Below are 19,469 nucleotides of genomic sequence, written 5' to 3' on the forward strand. Positions count from 1 at the left end.
TTTTATTTACACTTTCATTGCTAGGGACTGTGAAATGGAAAAGAATTCTACTTACAAAGCTCTCTTCTTGGTGCAATAAGTTAGAGGATTTCTCAATTAGCACATGGAGCTTATGTGTAAAAGACAAGAGGTTAAGCAATACTGTAGTGTCCAATGGACCATCTGGTGAACATTAGGCTGTCAATAAATCACGAAAGCATCAGTTCATCAAGAAAATTCCATTTCAAACCACTGACAGGAAAAAAAGGATGGGAAAAACTCACAAAATTGGCATTTTCAGCTTTTATAAAAACAGGAGCATTAAATAACTTTAATCTAATTTCAATTGTTTTATTGGTTCTCTTCTGATGACCACATGGCTTCACATACTGAATGTTTATTCCTTTGTCTCGCACACAAAAGCACAATGAAATAATTTCATGTATAGGCTCATCACAGGAGAAGCTCATTGCTTTCCTCTTAGTCTTTCTCCTCGCCGTGGGTGATAACATAGCAGAGGTTCTTATAGTCAAGATTACCAGAGACATCTGGAGGGAAAGCAGCAAACATCTGGTTGATCTGCCAAGCAAACAGGAGATAAGCATTACAAACATGGGACTGTGGGACAGCAATATGCACTGCTTTACATTTTCCACCCAGTTCAGCTCCCTTCTGCCCTGATCTATTAACCACCATGGAAGTTTTTTCCTTAGTTTCAATAAAACTGAAATAGGAATTAGGACACAACTAGTTAACACAGCCCTGTTAGAATCCAGAAAAGTTCCCTGTCAAAAAAAGCCTCTCCCTAAGTCCAGGTAAGCCCTGACCAAATGATGTATTCCCGTCAGCACTGCAGCCTGTTCCTGCCATGAACAAACTCTGCTTTGAACCTCCTCTTCTAAAAAGAAAGTCCCTCTAAATTCCTCCCAGGCAACAGAATCCATGCTCAGGCTCACACAAACCGCAAAGCCAGTACCTCGTTTCAGGACTCATTTCAGATTTCAAACAAAATAGCTCTCAAAGAAATGGAAACCAGATCACAGTCCCCACCCAAACCCATTTGAACTCTAGTAAATTCGTTGCCCAGCTCATCATAGGAAAGAACAGCAAGAGATAGGCCACGCTTACACTTGGATGGAAATCCAAAGGATCCGTTTGACTTTGATTTAGGCATGGAACTATTCAGAAGAGATGCTTTGAATTGTTCCTAATTGCTAGAGCTGGCATCATCCTTCTCTCAGTCTAGACTTGAGCTGAATTCATGCATTTAAAGAGGAGGCGAATGCTTATTGCTGAATAGTAGCTAGAGATTTATTCCTATTTTGAATAAGGCAGAAGGTCCTTACCTCTTCTTGGCTGAACCGGTCTGCCTGTGTCATAAGCATTTCTTTGATGCTGTTCAAATAAAACGAAATAACCTGATTAAAGGGTGATAATGGCACATGACAATTCAGATGGCAGGATCCCTCCTGAAGTTGCATGAAAGAAAATATGTGTGACCGCATAAATTAGAGCTGTTAATCCTTACATGATATTATAAGAGGTTTTCTGTGGACACCCATCAGTGTCAATGCCTCGCTCTGCCAACTTATTTCGCGTTTGTGACATTTTGTAGAGGTTTAAAATTGTTTAAGGTTATTACTCTAATTGTAATACAGCAAGTCTTTATGCTTATCTTAACCTAAAATGGTCGGTTTTCTCACTTGCTGTTTAAAGTTTGGATCACTTAACAAAGCCAAAAGAGAGAATATTTCCTGTAAAATCTGAGGATGAAAGGAACAGAGCATGAAATGAGAAAGAGGACTTGAAAGAGAACTCCAGCAGCTATTCCGTATCATCATCTGAGAATCCCTTTATTTGCATGCAGGCGTTCCCAGAGGAGACTGTAAAACTGCGTGAGATCCGTTGTATTTCATGGTACAATGTCTTGATCTGGAGTTACAGAACTGTAACAAGGACCTTATCCCACACACAATCTGCATCCCATGCAATTACATCAAAGAGAATATTTTTGGGGCAGACCCTCAGCTGATCTACCTTCTGTTTTCAAATCAGTGGTGGGAAGTCAGCTGAGCATGTGATTTTTTTTACCTGAGTTTATAGGTGAATAGAAAAGCCAGGAAAAATGATTACTGCTTGTAGTCTAACCTCCTCTAGATAAAATGCCTTTATATTTCACCCAGTTACTCATGTACTGAGGGCAGAACGTGTGCGATATGCTAAAACACTCACCAGTATGAACTCACGTATGCCACATAAACACTCCTTTCACTTGCACTGATAACTTCCCCTTTCTGTAGAAGAATTCCTATATTAATCCTAAAGAATTTGCATTCATGCTGAAGAGGCAGAGGGGTTGTCTCTTTTTGTTATTGCCAAAGGTATTTGTACATTATCAGAATTTTTTCCAGATCAGTAAAACAGTTTAACAGTTATCTGTGGTAACAGATGTACTGTCTGATGGACAAAAACAAAAGCTGAAACAAGTAAAGAAACCTATTTTAGTTCGTAGCTTTGGAAAAAGGCTACTTTTGGAGGGGAACTGGCAACGAGGGGAGTAGAAAACAGCCCTTTCTACTTTTTAAAGTGGATATTTTAAAATAACTATTTATAAAAGAAATCATGCCTGCACAAGAACACCTTTATATGAGCAAAATTCACCTGAGGTGCATGCAGATATTCAGGCAAAATACTAAAGCAGCTTCCCTTTCTTCTCCGCTACAACAGGCATCCCAAGTGAAACAAGTCATACAGATAAAAGTGTAGTTTTGGTGGGAGAGCTACAGCTGTACTTCCTCATATCTCTGACACGCATATTGTTTTTCCACTAAAAGGCTACAACAAAGACATACCCCAATTTGCATAAGAGGCATATGTACTTCTGAATCTCTTTCTTATTGTTGTAAAGTGCTCATTTGGAGGGATAGAAAGGGAAGTTTGAAAAAGGAAGTTTTGGGGCAACAAATAAAGACCTTACCAAAAAGGACAATTCATGCAAGTTTGGGAAAATACTCTGAATTCACAGACAGAGCTTAAGCTATGGTACATATTTTCCCTGCATTACTCTCCCATGCCATGTCTTTACTTAGCAGTCTTTCTTCATCCCTTCCTCTCACATTGCTGGTTTTGTCTTCTTACCCAGGTCATTTGTTATGTGACTGCAGTTTTTGAAGTGGAATTCTCCAATGATCTGTGGTTGCAAGAGCTACAGAGATCATTCTCATCAGCATAAATTGATTATTGAGTGTATGTACACTAGGACAAACAACATTAACAGATGTAAATAGGAAGCGTGATACAGGAAGGAGCTTGGTGAATAGAAGGAAGCACTTACAGCAATTTTGTCAGAAGTCACAAATAAACTTCATCACAAACAGGACTGAATTAAAAAGAGATCTGGGTGTTATGTGTCTTCTATTCACACGTTTAAAGTATTTAGGGGAAAAGAAAAGATCAAATGTCTAATTATAAACTTCTGATGCATTGCCCAGTAGACTCTGGCACACTTACAAGGAAGGAGGACTGAGTTAAGGACCTATGCACATTTTCCGTTATTTATTTTATAGGGAAATGAACACTCGCAATTTCCAAAGCTAGATTATGTACTTTCTTCTTTCTTTGTGTATCTTTTTTTTTTCTTTTTGAAGATTATCTGCGTCTCGAAAAAACAAAAATCAAAGTCTTCTGAGCAAAAAAGAATACTGAATTGCCTTGATGTGGGTGTCAAAATGCTGTCTCTTGTCCTGGCTGACATCAGTTGCTTCTACAGTTACAAACATTTTGTTGCCTTCTTATATTTTGTAAACATTTTTTAAAATGATCTGTGAAATCTCTGGGACACTTTGCTTTTTCCCTGGGATTGTGCCTCCCACAGTGCTGACCTGGAGAAAAACAGGTGATTTTTAGTGAGCAGTGCTCTACACCTATGATGAGAAACACCACTAGCTCAGCCAAACTGATTTCCAGAGGTCCAGAACATATTTAAATTCCCTGGGCCCCATATTCAGTACAAATCTGCAAAGTTTTGTTGGCATCAGCAGTAGCCACAGCTGATGTTGGCGTGACTCACTTTGTCCAATGAATGGCATTTAGCACTGAATCATCTAACCTTTCCAAAAGCTATGCCAGTTTACACCAGCTAAGAATCAAACCTAACGCATTTTCTCTTTTTGACATCATGCTTAGGAAGGAGTTTATGTGTGGTATAATGACGCAGAGAAACACAGTCTGTCATCAAATTTGGAAGTAAGCTATAAACTCCTGGAGCTTCTGGAAAGGTTAGAAGACTCCATCCCGACTACCATCAGATGGACTAAGTGAGTCATTTCCAGACTAGAGGTGAAAACACGCAGAGGGAAGAGACATAAAAATCCCCAGAAGGATGTTAACTCCATGAACATAAAAAGAACTTCTGATTAAAAGGTCAACATGGCTGGTTTTGGAGAGAAATATTCCAGGATTTTTTAATATGGAGAAATATTATTTATTAACTTTAGCTGTCATATTGAAAGGGCTGTATGAGCCAACATAAAAATTATTTCAAAACCTTCACATGTCTAAATTTTGGAAGCATATGAATAGAAGTTAAACCTCAAAGACATTCACGGAATTGATTTAATGGTTTGTTCTGTAATGATCAACATTACCCTCGGGTCTAATAAGTAAACATTATGCTCTGTTGTGGTGATGAACTAAAACAATTGTCTAATGCTAGCAGTGCAGTGGGGGTGGGGACAAGGCTGACCTTCTCCATCAAGGAAGAAAAAGTATTTCTCTCTCATCTTCATTTTGGAGTCTGATACAGCATTCCTAATTTGACTCAAACTCCAACTGGCTTCAGTGGGGCTTCCAGCATCTAAGGAATGTAGAGCTGGACATAGGGTGGCTAGCTGCAGATTTTGTATGCAGTATATTGTTACAGATAGTGGTGGGAAATAAAACATGTCACGGTTCTTGTATCATCAGAAGGTTGTATTTCATGGTTGTGATTTCACTACTGTGCGATCTGGCCTATTTGGAAGCAGGAAAATTTTACTCTGATTGTTTGAGGTACTTCTGAGGTACTTCTCTAATTCTTTTTCTCAAGCTGTTTGAATAATGTTAACCTCCTCACAAAACAGGAGGATTATTAACCTCTGTTCCTTCCAACTGTTTACTACATCAACTTATTGGGTCTTGATTTAAGTTAGAAGTTCTTCAGTGAAAGACTGTTTCTTGGTTTTTGTTTACATATTGCCTACCAGGATGGGTCTCTCATGCCAGCCAGGAACTGAAGTGCCACTGTCATTGAAATGCATATTGGTAATGGAAGGAAATATTGTACATGAATTCACTATTTTTAACTTACTTGTGTAAGACATCAATAATTGCAGATAACGTCCTGGAAAACTCAACCTCGGAGACTCTGGTAACAGACTTAGGATTTGTTTATCACATTAGCAGAATCCATTGATGCACATACTGTTTTGTAACTCATGGTTCCTTAATTAGCTACCCATACATGCTACGCTTTATAAAACTTACCTGAACTGGCTGCTGCAGTAAAAGTATAGACCCCAAATTCGTCAAGAAATTTAAGCATATGCATATATCTAGGCACATAAAGCATTTCCCTGGAGCTGCAGGTCAGACCTCATCCATTGCCCTGATTTGAGGTAAGTTCTCTCTTTTACCCTGCTTACACCATTCTGGCGGCATAATGAGGATTTAAGTTTGTACGATCAGCAGTTAAAGTCCTTTTGCTGTGCTTTTTTGGTGTAACAGGTTATGAATACAAATTAGACCCTGCCTCTTTATTGTAAAAATAGGTTAGGGAGCTATACTGATAATAATTGTCATATTATTAATAGTAATACTTGATTTGGCTTCCACAGTATTTACAGGAAATTTAAAGCAAATTATTGTCTAGATGCAGAAGGCTCAAACAGTACACGAATAACAAGGGCAACGTCCTCGCTAAAACCATGTCCCCGAGTTAATTAAATTGATCACTTTTTTAAATCACTTTTTTGAGGGCTAGCATTCCCATTTTAGTCAAGCACTCTCAGAGTTAGGCACCAGACATTCATTTTAATTTTACATATGGAGTTAATCTACAAAAAGTCATGTGTTGATTTATATCCAGACCTTCAAAAAAGGCTATCTAATGGCCTACATGTGATTATATTTCCGTTGCCTCTTGTAATGTCTGAAGACAATAATATCTCTTTTTGGTACATAAATACACTCATACAATAGTCTAGTCTTTTAACTTGGGCTTACAAAGCTAAATGCTTCTCTGCCTGCCAGTTCCTCTGCCTCTTAAAATACTGTAAAAAAATACAGCTTTTAAATGGTCCTTTAAACTGTACAATTATTCTTATTATTTTAAAAGGATTTGAAATAAACTTACTAGTCTGCCTTTATGTGGCCTTTTCCTTCTGGGTCGAAAATCTTAAAAGCATTCAAAATGGTTTCTTCTGGGTCCGTGCCTAAAATTAATGAAATATAATTTAGAAGCCAGGGTGTATTTCTATAGCAGCCGAATACTTGCTAGGTAATTGCGCTCACTTGAAAACAGAGCAAAATGGAGAATTCTGCAGTTGTAGGTTTGAAGACAAAGGTTTCTTGAGACGGCAGCATTTGTCATGTCAGATAAACAATGGAGGTGAATAGTTCAATGCTCAGAAGCTTAAAAATAATAACTCATATCTATTCTATGTCTGCAGGAGAGAAAACTTCCAGGAACTGGTCTCCAGTATCAGTACCCAGAGGATTAGTGGCTTTCAGAAATGAAAATATAACAAACTGTTTCCCTGACTGGCTTCCTTTAATCTTGTACTGTACACTCCTTGTAAAAACACTTTTTGATGTTACTTGTTCTGCACTATATAGAGAAGAGGTTATTTCCCCCCGCTAAAGGAAATGGAGCTCATCATAAAATCAAAATGTCAATGGAATGCAATGGAAACAGGATGATCAATGTAAAATGGTGATTTGCACTTATGTTCTGTAGTGCACTTCCACTTAAGGATCTCTTCATTAAGTAAGTGTTACTTACAGAAATAGGATGGTTTAAAGCACTAGACTATGGCTCCATGATTTTGCTTCTGCTCATAGCTGGGCTACAGATTTTTGGTATGACTTCAATTTCCCTGCTCCTTTGTTCCCAGCAATAAAATGACAGTGATATTTTTCCTTTTCTTCCGTCCTTTATCTGTCCCATCTATTTAGACTGGAAAAAATTTATTCAGGGACTAGCTTTCACAGCGCTTTAATCTTCACTGGGGTTTCTGAGTATTCTGCAATATTGCAAATTCTGGATATTCTCATTTATAGTCAGTTTCTACCCACACTGAAGTGTACCGCATATACTCTGTTTCTGACTAATCTTTAATATTCCATAACATTATGGTACCATAACACAAATCATTATTTCTAACTGTAAGAAATCAAATTTACAAACACGTAACCTGAGCCACAGACAAATGAAGCTACTTGGGACACTGAAATTTTGAAAATGTAATTAAAAGAGGACAATTATTCTGAGAATGTCAATAGTATTGCACTTACGTTCCAAAGTTTGACCAAGGTAGAACCAGAACAGAACCCAGGCAGGGTTGCCTACCCTAACTGTTATATACGCTCCCGACACCTCCTCAGTCTTCTTTGTTTAAAAGGTTTCACAAGGATTAGTAGCAGTTATCTTACTAGATATAATGATCAATAACCCGAAACACGGCCTCCTCCTTGTCACACACTGGCCATATATATTCTTCTGCCGAATTGTAGGCAGCGTATGCAAACTGCAATGAATATATGATCAGTACAACAAGCTTTGGTGTTTAATTAGAGTGTTTTGATTGTCCCATGAAGAGAAACTTCTTCCAACTCCAAGGAAGGGGCTGCATTTTAAGTAGTCACCACTGTGTGGGGGATTTTTTTCCTTACTGTGTTTTACATTTTCTACTCTGTCATATCCTTGGACTTTGGCTTTGAAGGGAAGCAATGCAGCAGGCATTCTTTATTGATTAGCTGGTAAATAAAGTGGTTTCTTTGATGTGCGGCATCTCTGTTTTCTGTACAAATTGTATTATTCTGACTTCCTGTAGAAAGAGCTCCATGTGGTTGGCATTAACATAAACTGAGTTTTGTTAGCTGTTCATCTGGCATCATAATCTCAATATACAAAGCTAAAGCTCGTCCCGAAAATCCCAGCTTCCCCTTTATGACAGAAATCAATTACAGCACAACAAATTTTACTTAGAAAGCACCTTTCACCAAATTCTCTGAGTGGTACTTAGCTAATAAAAAGTGTTGCAAAATTGCCATATCCACTTCCTTTAGCCCTTTCTCCCTTTCTAATTGCACTACAAAGGCTCTTCATCCCAATTAGTTTTGATTGGGAATGTGCAGTCTTTTGGCTCTGCTTCCTTTGCATGACAAACCCAACCAGAAGGGCATGACAAGCACAGCTGTGATTTTCCCTTCACCAAATGGAAATTTTAAAAACCTCCTCCTCTGCTAGTAGCCAACAGGAAACCTGTAGACAAGAGGGGTAGGCTTCACCATTCACCTTCCTGCGCTGGCTCTGGTTTTAAGCCACACATTTGACAGGGCTGGACTCTTTGCCAGCTTGAGCTATTGTAATAGGCAGGAGAGGGAAGAGGGGAAAGGAAGAAGAGCTCGTTTTCATGCACTGTGTGATCACAAGCATCGGGAATAGATAGGAATGTGTAGCAGGGCACCCCACCAGAAGCAGTCACATATGCCAGAAGGAAGATCATGGAGACAGCCATTATCTCCTGTGCAAGACGATATCTGGAATAAAGGGTCGGGTACCACTGTGATTGGGACAACCCAGTGTTTGGTAACAGCATCCCCTCCTCGGTGTCCGTCTAGAGCCTTCTCCATCAGCTTTTATATTTTTCAGACAGGCTGTATTCCTTAGCAGTAGCGTATTTCTTTGAGGACATCATTTACTAGTTATATTAGTTCTTCCTTTCAGACGTCTCTACTTTCTATTCTAAGGGTAAAAAGCCTTTCATTGAAATTGTGCTCAGCAGTATAAAACCAAAGCCCAGTAGCAATTCTTTTCTTTTATTTTTTAAGAAGATGAAAGAGGTTTTTTTTTTCATTTTTCTGTTCATTTTATTTGTATCAGCATAATTGCTACCCCAAGAAAAAAAAGGGGTGGGGGAGAGAGAGAATCGAATCATGTTAGCTATTTTAATGGACTTCTGGGATGTGCTTGGCTAAAGTCTGAAAGCAGCAGAGTGAGGCAAACTACCTTGCACTGAAGGTCAAGGCTTTCACCAGTCTCTAATGCATACAGGAAGATGATTAGAGGTTCCTCTTGGCCTCACACTCCCTCTCTTGCAGTTTTCAGCCATGTACAGTGTAAGAGATAAGACGAAATTACTAGCTTCCACATAGAATTTAGTATCTATGCTTTCTGAAGTCCTTACAGTGATCCCTATATGTTCTGTGGCCATGGGCCAAATTCCTCTTCCTTATCATTCTGTTGAAGTCCACTGAGATTAAATCAGCCCAATTTATCCGCTAATTAGGAATTAGGGATTACCATTGACCTCAAGTTAGGCCAAGGCTGGGACTTGGGTTACAACTAACACAGAAAAAGAGGCAAGGTCATGCTGCTCCTAGAGATCCTTCATGCCCTGTGAATTACAAGGAAGGTGCAGAGGTCAGGTTTGCATTACAAGGCAAAGGAGTAGCAAAAGGTTCATTCATAGAAACGCTGAAGATAGATAGCTTTAAACCAGGTAACTCTGGTAGTGATACCGGTGTAGTATGAGCAACGAAGACTTCAGCCTGGGGACTTATAGATGGTGAATAATTCGTCTGCGCTGTGCTCTGGGCTGCCATGATTTCATTACCTTCTGGACCTGAACGTGCCACTTCCGTGTTAGCTTATGCAAGCTGAAATCACACCTTGGAATTGTCCTCTAGACTGTCCCTTAGCCTGTTTGTACCTCAGCTCTGTCTGCAGAAATGGAGATCACTTCTTGCCTCTAAGCACTTTTCCGTGGATACATTACTACAATTTGCAAGGTGCTGAGTTATTTCAGTGCTGAGAATCTTTGACAGATACGTCTCCAGCCCCCAAAGGTACTTACCTTTCAGCTTTTCCCCAAACATAGTAAGGAAGACAGTGAAGTTAATGGGACCTGGCGCCTCCTTCACCATTTCTTCTAGCTCTTCATTCTTGACATTCAGACGACCTGCAGCAGAGATCATTTTTCATAATAAATCACAAATTGTATTTCAAAAAAATGATTCCCATTCATCTCCTCCCACTCGTGAGCTCAGGGCTCTGTGCAACTTTGCTAATAACATGGCAGAACACAACTCCAGAATACTCCGATGTAAAACAAAGTGGAAGAATTGTCTCTAAGATCAAATGATGAGTGAAGGAGTAGGCAGGATAAGCAATACAGACCTGGCCAGCAGTGGACAAAAGAAGAGGCCATTTCCAAATAAATTATTTTTGTTGTTTTTTTTTTAACCTCAGGTGAAATACTAGCCCCACTGATATTAATAGCAGAGCTCAAAGTGACTGAAGTGGATCCAATATCTCAGTCTTTGCCCTCTTGTATATTGGGATGCCTTTGTGAGTAGAGAACAGATGGATGAATTCAGTAATCCTATCTCTTCCTCGTCATTGTGCTGGACTATTGATAAGAGTTTAGACCCTGGCACCCCTACTCAAATGGAGTGGTAATTTGCTATGACTTTACTTCATAGGCATTCAAGAGCTTCACTGAACGGGAAGGATACCAGAACTTGGCCTTAAGAAATAAATACTTCAGGATAGCAGTAGCTACAGGCCAAAGTTTGAAAACCTCACTGTCACAATAAAGAGCTCAGGAGCTGCTGCTTTTTGCACTGACTCTGCTGGAGTCTGACTCCACCCCAGGGAGCACTAAAGATTCTTATCAAACTCTTTTTAATAAGATCCAGATGGCAAAAGCCCAAATGCCTACATCACTGTTCAAGCCTCAAATATTGCAACAAGGATACAGCTCCATGTTTGGGATCGTGAGCACTGTGACTTTTCCTTCACTTGGGAAGATTTTCTTTAATCTGCCTGATGTTGACAGAATCGTGATGCACATGGAATGGACAGTACTTAATCTCATGACATGCACATTCCACCCCACGTCAAGGCACAACAGCACAGAACCTCACATGAAGTCTCCGTTCTTTGGTGTGGGCAGAGGGGCAGCTAGTCCATGACGGGAACATTAATTGGTAGATATTGCATGGCTCCTAGATGAAAAAGGTACAGCTTGTGAAGCCTGGATTCAGAGGCAAATCAGAAATGCCTGGCACGGACCTTTACTTGGGTGGGCTTTTTATGAAATGGTTGAAGGGGAGGGATCAGTGCCTCTGGAGAGTTGCCAGGTACACAGCTCTGTAGCACCTACCAGTGAGACCCAGAGGGACCTTCATTTACTTTCTGAAAGAGGCTGCTCAGTAGACTTCCCAGCTGGAGATATGTAGTCATGATAGCAACCACCACAAAGAAGGAAGATCAAATTGAACAGGTTTCCTTTTGTCTTCTGTGCATCTCTTGAATCCCCCTACTCTAATTCTAATCGAAACCTTTCTTACGTGCCTGACGCTCAACCGCACTTCCGTTACTTTTTGTTATTTGATTATTATCATCAGTTTACCTAGAGCAGCGAATGTGTCTCTCAAGTCTGCTTTGTCAATGAAGCCATCCCTGTTCTGATCCATGATGGTAAAAGCCTGTTGGAAGAAAAGGGGCAACTTACTGTCACTGCCATGTTGCACTGGACAATGCTGCAATCACACATACCTGTCCATGGGGCAGTATATGGATACTGTAAGGAGGAATATTTAACATCCTTTGATTCATCTGCACCATACTACATCGCTGTGCTTTCCTCACTTTCAACATATTACTGTATCTTGGCAAGGGGCTTAATTAAACCCTCCCAAACCTCTTCTTACTAAATTAATGCTCAGTGCAGCGTGGTGCTGGTCTGAAGCCAATGCTGGCAGCTTTAGCCATTCAGGCCTTAACCCATAAAAGTTTGAACTAGGGAAGCTCTAATCACGGGTTACTGGGTGTGTTTTGTACCTTTCCCATATCCCAGTCCTTTGTTCAGCTCTCGTGTTCTGTAAAACATTTAATTACTGTAGATATCTCTTTACTATTAAGCTAAATTCAGTTTCTTTTGGACCTTAAAACAACGCTTCACAGAAGGAAAGCTGAATTTAAAAGAGTACACAGAAATTCAGGTTTCATGCTATTATTTATTCAAACTTTGTTTTCCTTTCCTATAAGTTGTGCCCTTCACACAGTACTAATTGTGCTCCGGATGACCTTAATGCGCTGACCTTAAATACGTCTTGTCAGGCAAAATTCAACTTTTGATTTTGATACAACTTTTTCTGTTTTCAGCCAGCACAGGATTTATATACTCTATCCATTATTTATCCAGCTCACTAATTGTCTATCTACCTATTTGCATGTCTGTCTATTTTCTGCCATCACACTTTTCATGTTTCATTGGTTCTGAAGGATTTTAATGACCTCAAATTCCCCTGAACGTAGTATGAGGAATATTAGCAGAACCAGTCATGTCTCTGAAGATGGTTATCTGTCTGACATGTACACCGATATAACAGTGTATCTTTACAGTGACCAGGAAACATTTTACTTCAGGATTATTAGGAAAGATAACATTCTTCTGAGAATGCAGCCAGGCCATTGCAACTACAGTAACTGGTGGAGTTTTAAAGTCTACAGGGTGCACTTCTTTCCATGATCATATTATAGCAACACATCTTCATGTAGTTTTACCTCCAGTTTCTTACAAAGCCTCACTGCTCACGTTCCAGTTTGCCCTTGTGATTACTTGCAACATGCTGCTCATAACCCTTCATTTACTTGCCAAGCTATCACCTAAGAGAAAAATTAAGCCCAACTCTAAAGAGTTGCTTTCATTCCTTTTTGGGGGGCTTGCTTTAAAGGGTGATTAAGCACCCCCACAATTTGGAAGCAAAACAGAAGGAAATATGAGCAGAGCCCTGCAAGCTCACAGAAGAAAGGAAGAGCTTTAGAGCTTTAGAGCATTTTATATCTTAATGAGTGAAAGTAATATAACATAATCACCATGATGCTGAAACATTTTCTAGTGAGCTCCTTGAAATGTCTGGATGAAACTATTCTGATCAAAAACAACTTTTCAACTGAAGTAAAGAAATATTTTTGCCCCAAGCATACATTTTTTTTAATGTGACATTGCTTGAATCCAGTGGAGTGGACCACTCCACCATCTCAAGGCATTACATCCTTCTGCCACTGTCCCCCCAGAAATGTTCCAAACACTATCTTATTTAAAGTAATTTCAAAAACAGCATTCTGACTAGCACTTATTTTTGAAGCTAGGTCTTCAGACAGCGTTCCTTGGAGAAAATAAAACTGGAAGTTCATAGGGTTCAGATGGGAACTGGGAGAAGAGTGTTAAACATGTTCCTGTTAACTCTGTGGAAAAAGTCAGCAGTTTTAATTAATTTACTTGGGCCATATTTACAATCCTCTGTATGGATTTTTAGTCTCACTCACCGCTGAGCTTTACTGGTGGGAATCCTCATGAAAAGTTGAAAGTCACATGTACAAAATTTATATTATCTATTTATCACATTGGATTTTACTTTGGAGATGTGTGTGTACAGGCTTGGGTAACCAGTCATAGGTAACTAACCAGCAGCTCAAAATGTAATAACAAAGAGTTAACAAAAATGGACAAATATGAGTAATTTATAATCACAAACCAATGGAAACTATGATGACCTCATGGACATTCCAGAATCAGAACAAGAGTGTAAACTCATCAAACAAACTATCTTTCTTTAATTATGCATCACCTTTTACGCCAGCCTATTAGATTCGCCTCCTCACAGGTAACGGATGAAAGAATCCACAATGCCTGGTAATACCAAATTCTTTTGGGGCTGAAAGATGCTTTCTTAGTTAACCTCAGCATGTTGTTTTCTTTTATGGGCATTTAAGGTGAAAGCAGGCTGAGGGCTTCTCAGTATTTTGGTTTTTTAGTTTGTGGGCAGTGTTAGTAGGGCACAGAAGAATATTTTCTATTGCTGTTGTGGAATAGTCCACTAATTAAAGTCCTGGTTCAATAAAGCAGCTCTATTCAGGACAACACTTGAGCACTTAAGACTATTCTTATTAAAATGCCACTTAACTTTAAACATGTGCTCAAGTGTTTTCCTGAATCAGGGCTAAAGTAAATGAGATAATAATTTTATTTTTTGTGGACCTTGGGGGCTTTTTAAATAAGCCTAGGGTTTGAAACAGGAGAGTTAGGGAGGAACAAAATGAAGGAATGAAAGAATGAAGGAAAGAACAAACAAACATACAAGGAAAATGATATACCAGCCAAAACCACAGAGATGATTCAGAAAACAACTGTGTGTTCTATTAAAGCAGATGGAGAATCGAATAAAGATTATAAACAAAACCTACGTTACCCATTAGCAGTGATGGGACACTATAGAGAACAGCAGAACAGTGACCAACCTCTTTGAACTCCTGGATCTGGGTTTGTTCAAACATAGAGAATACATTGGAACCACCTTCTATCCTCTTCTTTGCCTTTTTTGGAGCCTGTAATATAAATAAGAAGATCAAGTATGTATTACTCTGTCTGTTAAGAACCCATGAAAACAAGCTTCATCTTTAACTGAAGGTAAAATATATACAGTCAAGTTATACAAGAGGATTGTTGTGTTTTGTAGGACAAATTTTTTTAATTCAATCCTCGACAGATATATACATGGCATAGGAAGACGCTGGTTTAGTTGCAGATGAATCTCTCACTAAGAGTTTCTGCCATTGCCTTGCTCTGGCGTGGAACCTGACAGCTCAGAGAAACAAGGACGGCTTGTCACTGTGCCGCCTTGAAAGCAATGTGGGACCCAAAGTGTGACACTGAGACTCACAGCTGGGCCACTGCTTGTTCCTTGGGGAAAGCAATCTCTGCCAGAGCCTTTGACACAGGAGTCTGCTTCTTCTGCCTTGGCTTTGCTGAATTCTCTGGTAGGAGAGGAGTGACATAAGCTTATAGTCTCACTTGGAGATGTAGGCTGAAATTCCCATACCTGCTGTTCTCAACAAATACAACTAATTCAGGCAAGTGGCTATGGGAACTCCTTCCCAGCTCCTGTGCACGGGTAGGCAGCCAGACTCGCAATGAGGCACTGCATGAAGACACAGCTACGGAGCTACAAAGGGAAATTATATCCTTTCCTAGTGACACAGAAATGTTTAGAAGTCTGCTCTATCTGGACCAACACGGATTGAATAGGTTTCTTCCTAGGCAGGAATGCCTCCTACACCTGGAGGAGAGTCTATATTCTAGCACCAAGCTATGACAATATACTATGTTGCCTCACTAGACCAGATAACCACGTTATCTTCAATAAATGGAAGGTCAGGCTTTTATTGTCATGTTATAGTCTGAAGGCTAAGGCATAGAAAGACTGGGGGGAGAGCTGTGATTATACTTAAAAACCTAATATCCACTAAAAATCAATCAAAACTAGGCATCATTATATACCTCTGAATAAGGGCCCAACCAGCTTGCCTAAAACAACAGAGTTTTTGTTTTGCAGTAAGGAATCAAATCTGTGATTCCTGGATTACAGAAATGTTTTAACTACAGCATTATTCTTATTTGGGGCAGGACAATGGGCTACACTATCTCTTGAGCTCCCTTCCAGATAGATTTTTTTTTTCCATATCATTTCTACTTTTAAACTTCATTATCGCAGTCCCACCTGGTTCTCATGTCACGGAAAATTAGTTTTAATCAGTTTGGGCTATTCTACATGAAACAGCAGGCAACTTCTACTGTCTCCTTTCATCAAAATAAAAATCCTGTGAAGGTTCAAATTCAATACTGATTCCAAATATCCTGAGGAGCAGAGCAGCTCAAGGAAATATTCCCACTTGACTCTGTTAGAAGCATACATTGTCTGATCAATTTAATTTGCCAGGCAGATTTCCACATTCAGCCATCCTGTTGTAGATCCCAGACTGAAAATTAGGGCTATGGTAGACGTTCACCCACATGCCCACACTCCAGATCTGTCACTCTCCAATCAGCTAAGGCAAAGTACTGAAATCTGGATATAGGAATGGAAATGAAAAGAAAAATGTATTTGTAGTGAGGATAAAAAGAAGGATAAAATGCCACCCCAAGCACGGAAAAAAGAGTGAAGAAATGGAATATTTAATGAATGTAGAAATATTGATTTTGGAATAAAGAGATTCCCTTCTCCTCCTACACATGAAATAAGTGTTATTTCGAGCAGCAGTGGGCAGCCTTCCATGTAACGTGAGGTGCCTAGTGGAAGTTTTCAACACTTCCAGATTGACTGGAAATATTAAGGGCAATCCTACGTATTTACAATGTATTTGTTCCCTGAGGTAAAAAGAAAGCAGATGTTACCCAGTGGAATGTATTGCGAGCTGTCTAGGGGAACTGACCGCATGGCACAAGGGTGGCCTCAGTGCTGTCGGATGCCGTAGCAGAAATGGTTCTCTTGTGATCTTGTAGCTGATCGTTATGAAGGCAAAACACATGGTTTACCATTCTTATATTCTGCTCTGCTGTGGCTAAATACAGCAGTCATTTTCAACACAGTAAACATTTTCCGTGCCAGTAAATAATTTGCATCTTTTAAGGTTAACACCACAAGGGAAGAGAGGGGGGTCCAGCTCCAGTTTTTGTGACCTTTATCTTCCAGACCCTGGCAATGCATCCATTATTCCTCAATAGAGTTTGATGGGTTCTCTGTGCAGTAACGCTTTAAGCAGGGATTGTAGCAGTAAGGAAGGGTCAGACAAACCCAAAAGCTGTGGCTCACAATCTATTAGAAACAGACCATCAGCAACAACAAACATGACCCAAAAGTTTCTTAACGTTAGTGAAATTCTACTCAAGGCAGAAGAGATTGAAGCCTATTTATCCAGAGAACGATTACCATACTAGGACAACTTCATCCCAGCATGATACTTGTTCGTTGCTACTCTCTTGTTATTAATCTCTAGGAATGATAAAGGACATCAGTGCCCGTGTGGCTCATTCTATCTTTAGTTTTCCTGCAGAAGCTCTGAGTGTGGATCCTATTTATGATCTATCTGGTCACTTGTGGAATGGGACTAAGACCACCAGTGCATTTCACAGGGGCCAACAAACAGCTGTCAGATGGGAATGGCTTTCCATCACCAGTTTCAAGCTAAGTCTGGTGGCATCAAAGGTATCCAGCACTCTGGATCATCAGTCTCCTTTCTTTTTGTATGTGCAGTACCGGGAACATAATTTGATCTGTTTCAAAAAACCAGGAAATCCATAATCACAGAAAGAAACTATGACTTGATTTTGCATGACTGGCAGATAGGGAGCTGGGATGAAGAGTAAGGATGAGAGATAAGGAGGTAGAGCAAGAATGAAGAACAGTATATTGTCACTGTCTTTTTGATGGGCAAGTCAAATCCAAAGGCAGCTCTAGGGAACTAGAAATAGGTCTGAGCTGCTGGCTGACACTTCCAAACCCTCCGGAGTTCTTTAATGAACAGAAACAGGATTCTGACTCAGGAGTATCTCTCCGAAAGAGTTACACAGCAAAAAGGATAACACAGAACTGAGCAAATACACTGTTTCTGAACTGAGACCTGTCAGGGATTTAGTAGGTGACCTACAGACAGGCAAGGAGGGGAATGAGACATCACTACCCTTTGCTTTGATTTCTCCATTTGTAAAAAGCAAAGGGCATCTAGCTGCACTTTGCAAAGATGGTTGCTCTGTCTTTGCAACATGTGCTCTCAGACTGACATAGAAAATGTGCCAGATGAGAGACTGAAAAGCCGGGGGTCTCCTGGGCTTGGATTCCAAAGCCTTGATAGCGCAGCAGTGGGAAGAATGTTGCAACAACTGAACAAGCCTATTAATATTCCTGCCTGAGTGTATTAATCATCCCATTGTGAACAAAACAACACTTCACTTTGGAAGAGAAACCGCAGGCTTGTCGCGTATCACTCATTTGTCTTACTAGTGTTAGCACTCTCTCAATTAGCCCAGGTTTTAAAGGATCTCTTTGTTTTTTGTTTTTTGGTTTTTTTAGAGGCTTTAAATGAAAAATAGATCCATGCCAAAATCTGGTCCCATGACGCTTTGCTGAGCCAGGCTCTTACTTTGAGTTGTGTTTCCCTCACTGAGATTCTTTATATTTCTCCTGTCCGGTACTGTCAGGGAATCTGGTAGTGCAAGGACAGGGCATGGACATGGACAAACAGAAACAATGAGCATGCATTGTCTTTGCCTTTCTGGAGAAGGCGTAGGGAGCCATTGCGTATATGTTTGGGTTGAGGGGGTACGTGTGCGTGCATGTGTGTGTTAGTGAGATGTGAAGGGAATACGTTTAAGTGCATTAGAGTGAAGGAATCTCTTCTGGCTTCAGGGCAAACTACAAAGAAAAGGGGGCAAGAAATCAGCTCATATCTTCACATGCAAAGGAGAGAAAAGCAGAAAATACTTGATTCTTACTTCAGAACATGAGCCCTCGTTTACCCTGATAAACCTACGAAAGGCTGGGGCTAAAGCAGGTTCATGACATCAGAGATACAAAGGAAGTGACTCCTGATTATGGCAGAACTTAATTATATCAGCGCCTTCAGTGAATTTCTCAGACACCCCAGAAGGCGGTGGTAACACAGACGAGTTGCTGCCAGATAACGAAGGTACAGCTGCATGAGATGTTAGCTACTCCGCACTGACTGCTCAGGTGCATGCCTCTGCCTTGCTGAAAGTCGGAGGAGGCTGACCTCTACCAAGCCCTTTCTGCAGAGCAAGAATGTCTCCACGGACAGTCAGGCAAAACAGGCAGTAATCCAACCACGAGCCCTGTCTTGGTTGCCTCGTGGTAATACATGCGGCCATCGTCTTTTGGGGAGGTCAGTTCCCAGTTTGCTCCACCACGTCCTAAAACGCTCAGAAAATACTCTAAATAAAAGAAAGATGACACAGTGTGATATTCCTGACAGCCAAAGTTAAAACACAAGCAGAAACCCCTTCCTGCTCAAGAACTTCTTTAACTTACTGTACCTTGTCTTTTCTTTAACCAAAAAGGACACAAAACCTTTCCACCAGTGGATAAGCAGGTCTCCTGGGAGGGGGTTCTTCAGAGAAAAACAGTGGAGTACACTGCTAGGAGCCTGCTTCGGTTGTTTTTTACCCTGATGCATTCATTCAATCCAGGGCAACATAGGCATAAGGTGCTACCAGCTTTAAATTACGCTGTTCCACATTTTATGCTTCCTTCCTTTGCAACTACATCAGTAGCTACAGAAAAGACAGAATCATCCATCATCTCATTCAGACTTTGTCCACCACTGTGATCCATATATGGTACAACATTAACTCTGAGTTACTACTACT

The 19,469-nt window shown here is 40.1% G+C and overlaps 1 protein-coding gene across 8 annotated transcripts in view; it reads right to left on the minus strand.

The window, feature by feature from the left end:
- Positions 1 to 305: 305 nt before the first annotated feature.
- Positions 306 to 19,469, minus strand: part of MYL10 (myosin light chain 10) — a 62,769-nt gene continuing 43,605 nt past the window's right edge. For all 8 annotated transcript variants that reach the window (XM_068910239.1, XM_068910237.1, XM_068910236.1 and 5 more), the window contains 6 exons: positions 14,549 to 14,635; positions 11,655 to 11,730; positions 10,095 to 10,199; positions 6,371 to 6,449; positions 1,326 to 1,374; positions 306 to 558 (listed from right to left, as the gene is read on the minus strand). In XM_068910239.1, the coding sequence (XP_068766340.1) occupies positions 460 to 558; positions 1,326 to 1,374; positions 6,371 to 6,449; positions 10,095 to 10,199; positions 11,655 to 11,730; positions 14,549 to 14,584 (444 nt within the window). In that variant the 5' untranslated portion in view covers positions 14,585 to 14,635 and the 3' untranslated portion in view covers positions 306 to 459. The remainder of the gene's footprint in view (positions 559 to 1,325; positions 1,375 to 6,370; positions 6,450 to 10,094; positions 10,200 to 11,654; positions 11,731 to 14,548; positions 14,636 to 19,469) is intronic.

The sequence above is a fragment of the Struthio camelus genome, chromosome 16 (genome assembly GCF_040807025.1).
Source record: "Struthio camelus isolate bStrCam1 chromosome 16, bStrCam1.hap1, whole genome shotgun sequence".
Taxonomy (NCBI): domain Eukaryota; kingdom Metazoa; phylum Chordata; class Aves; order Struthioniformes; family Struthionidae; genus Struthio; species Struthio camelus.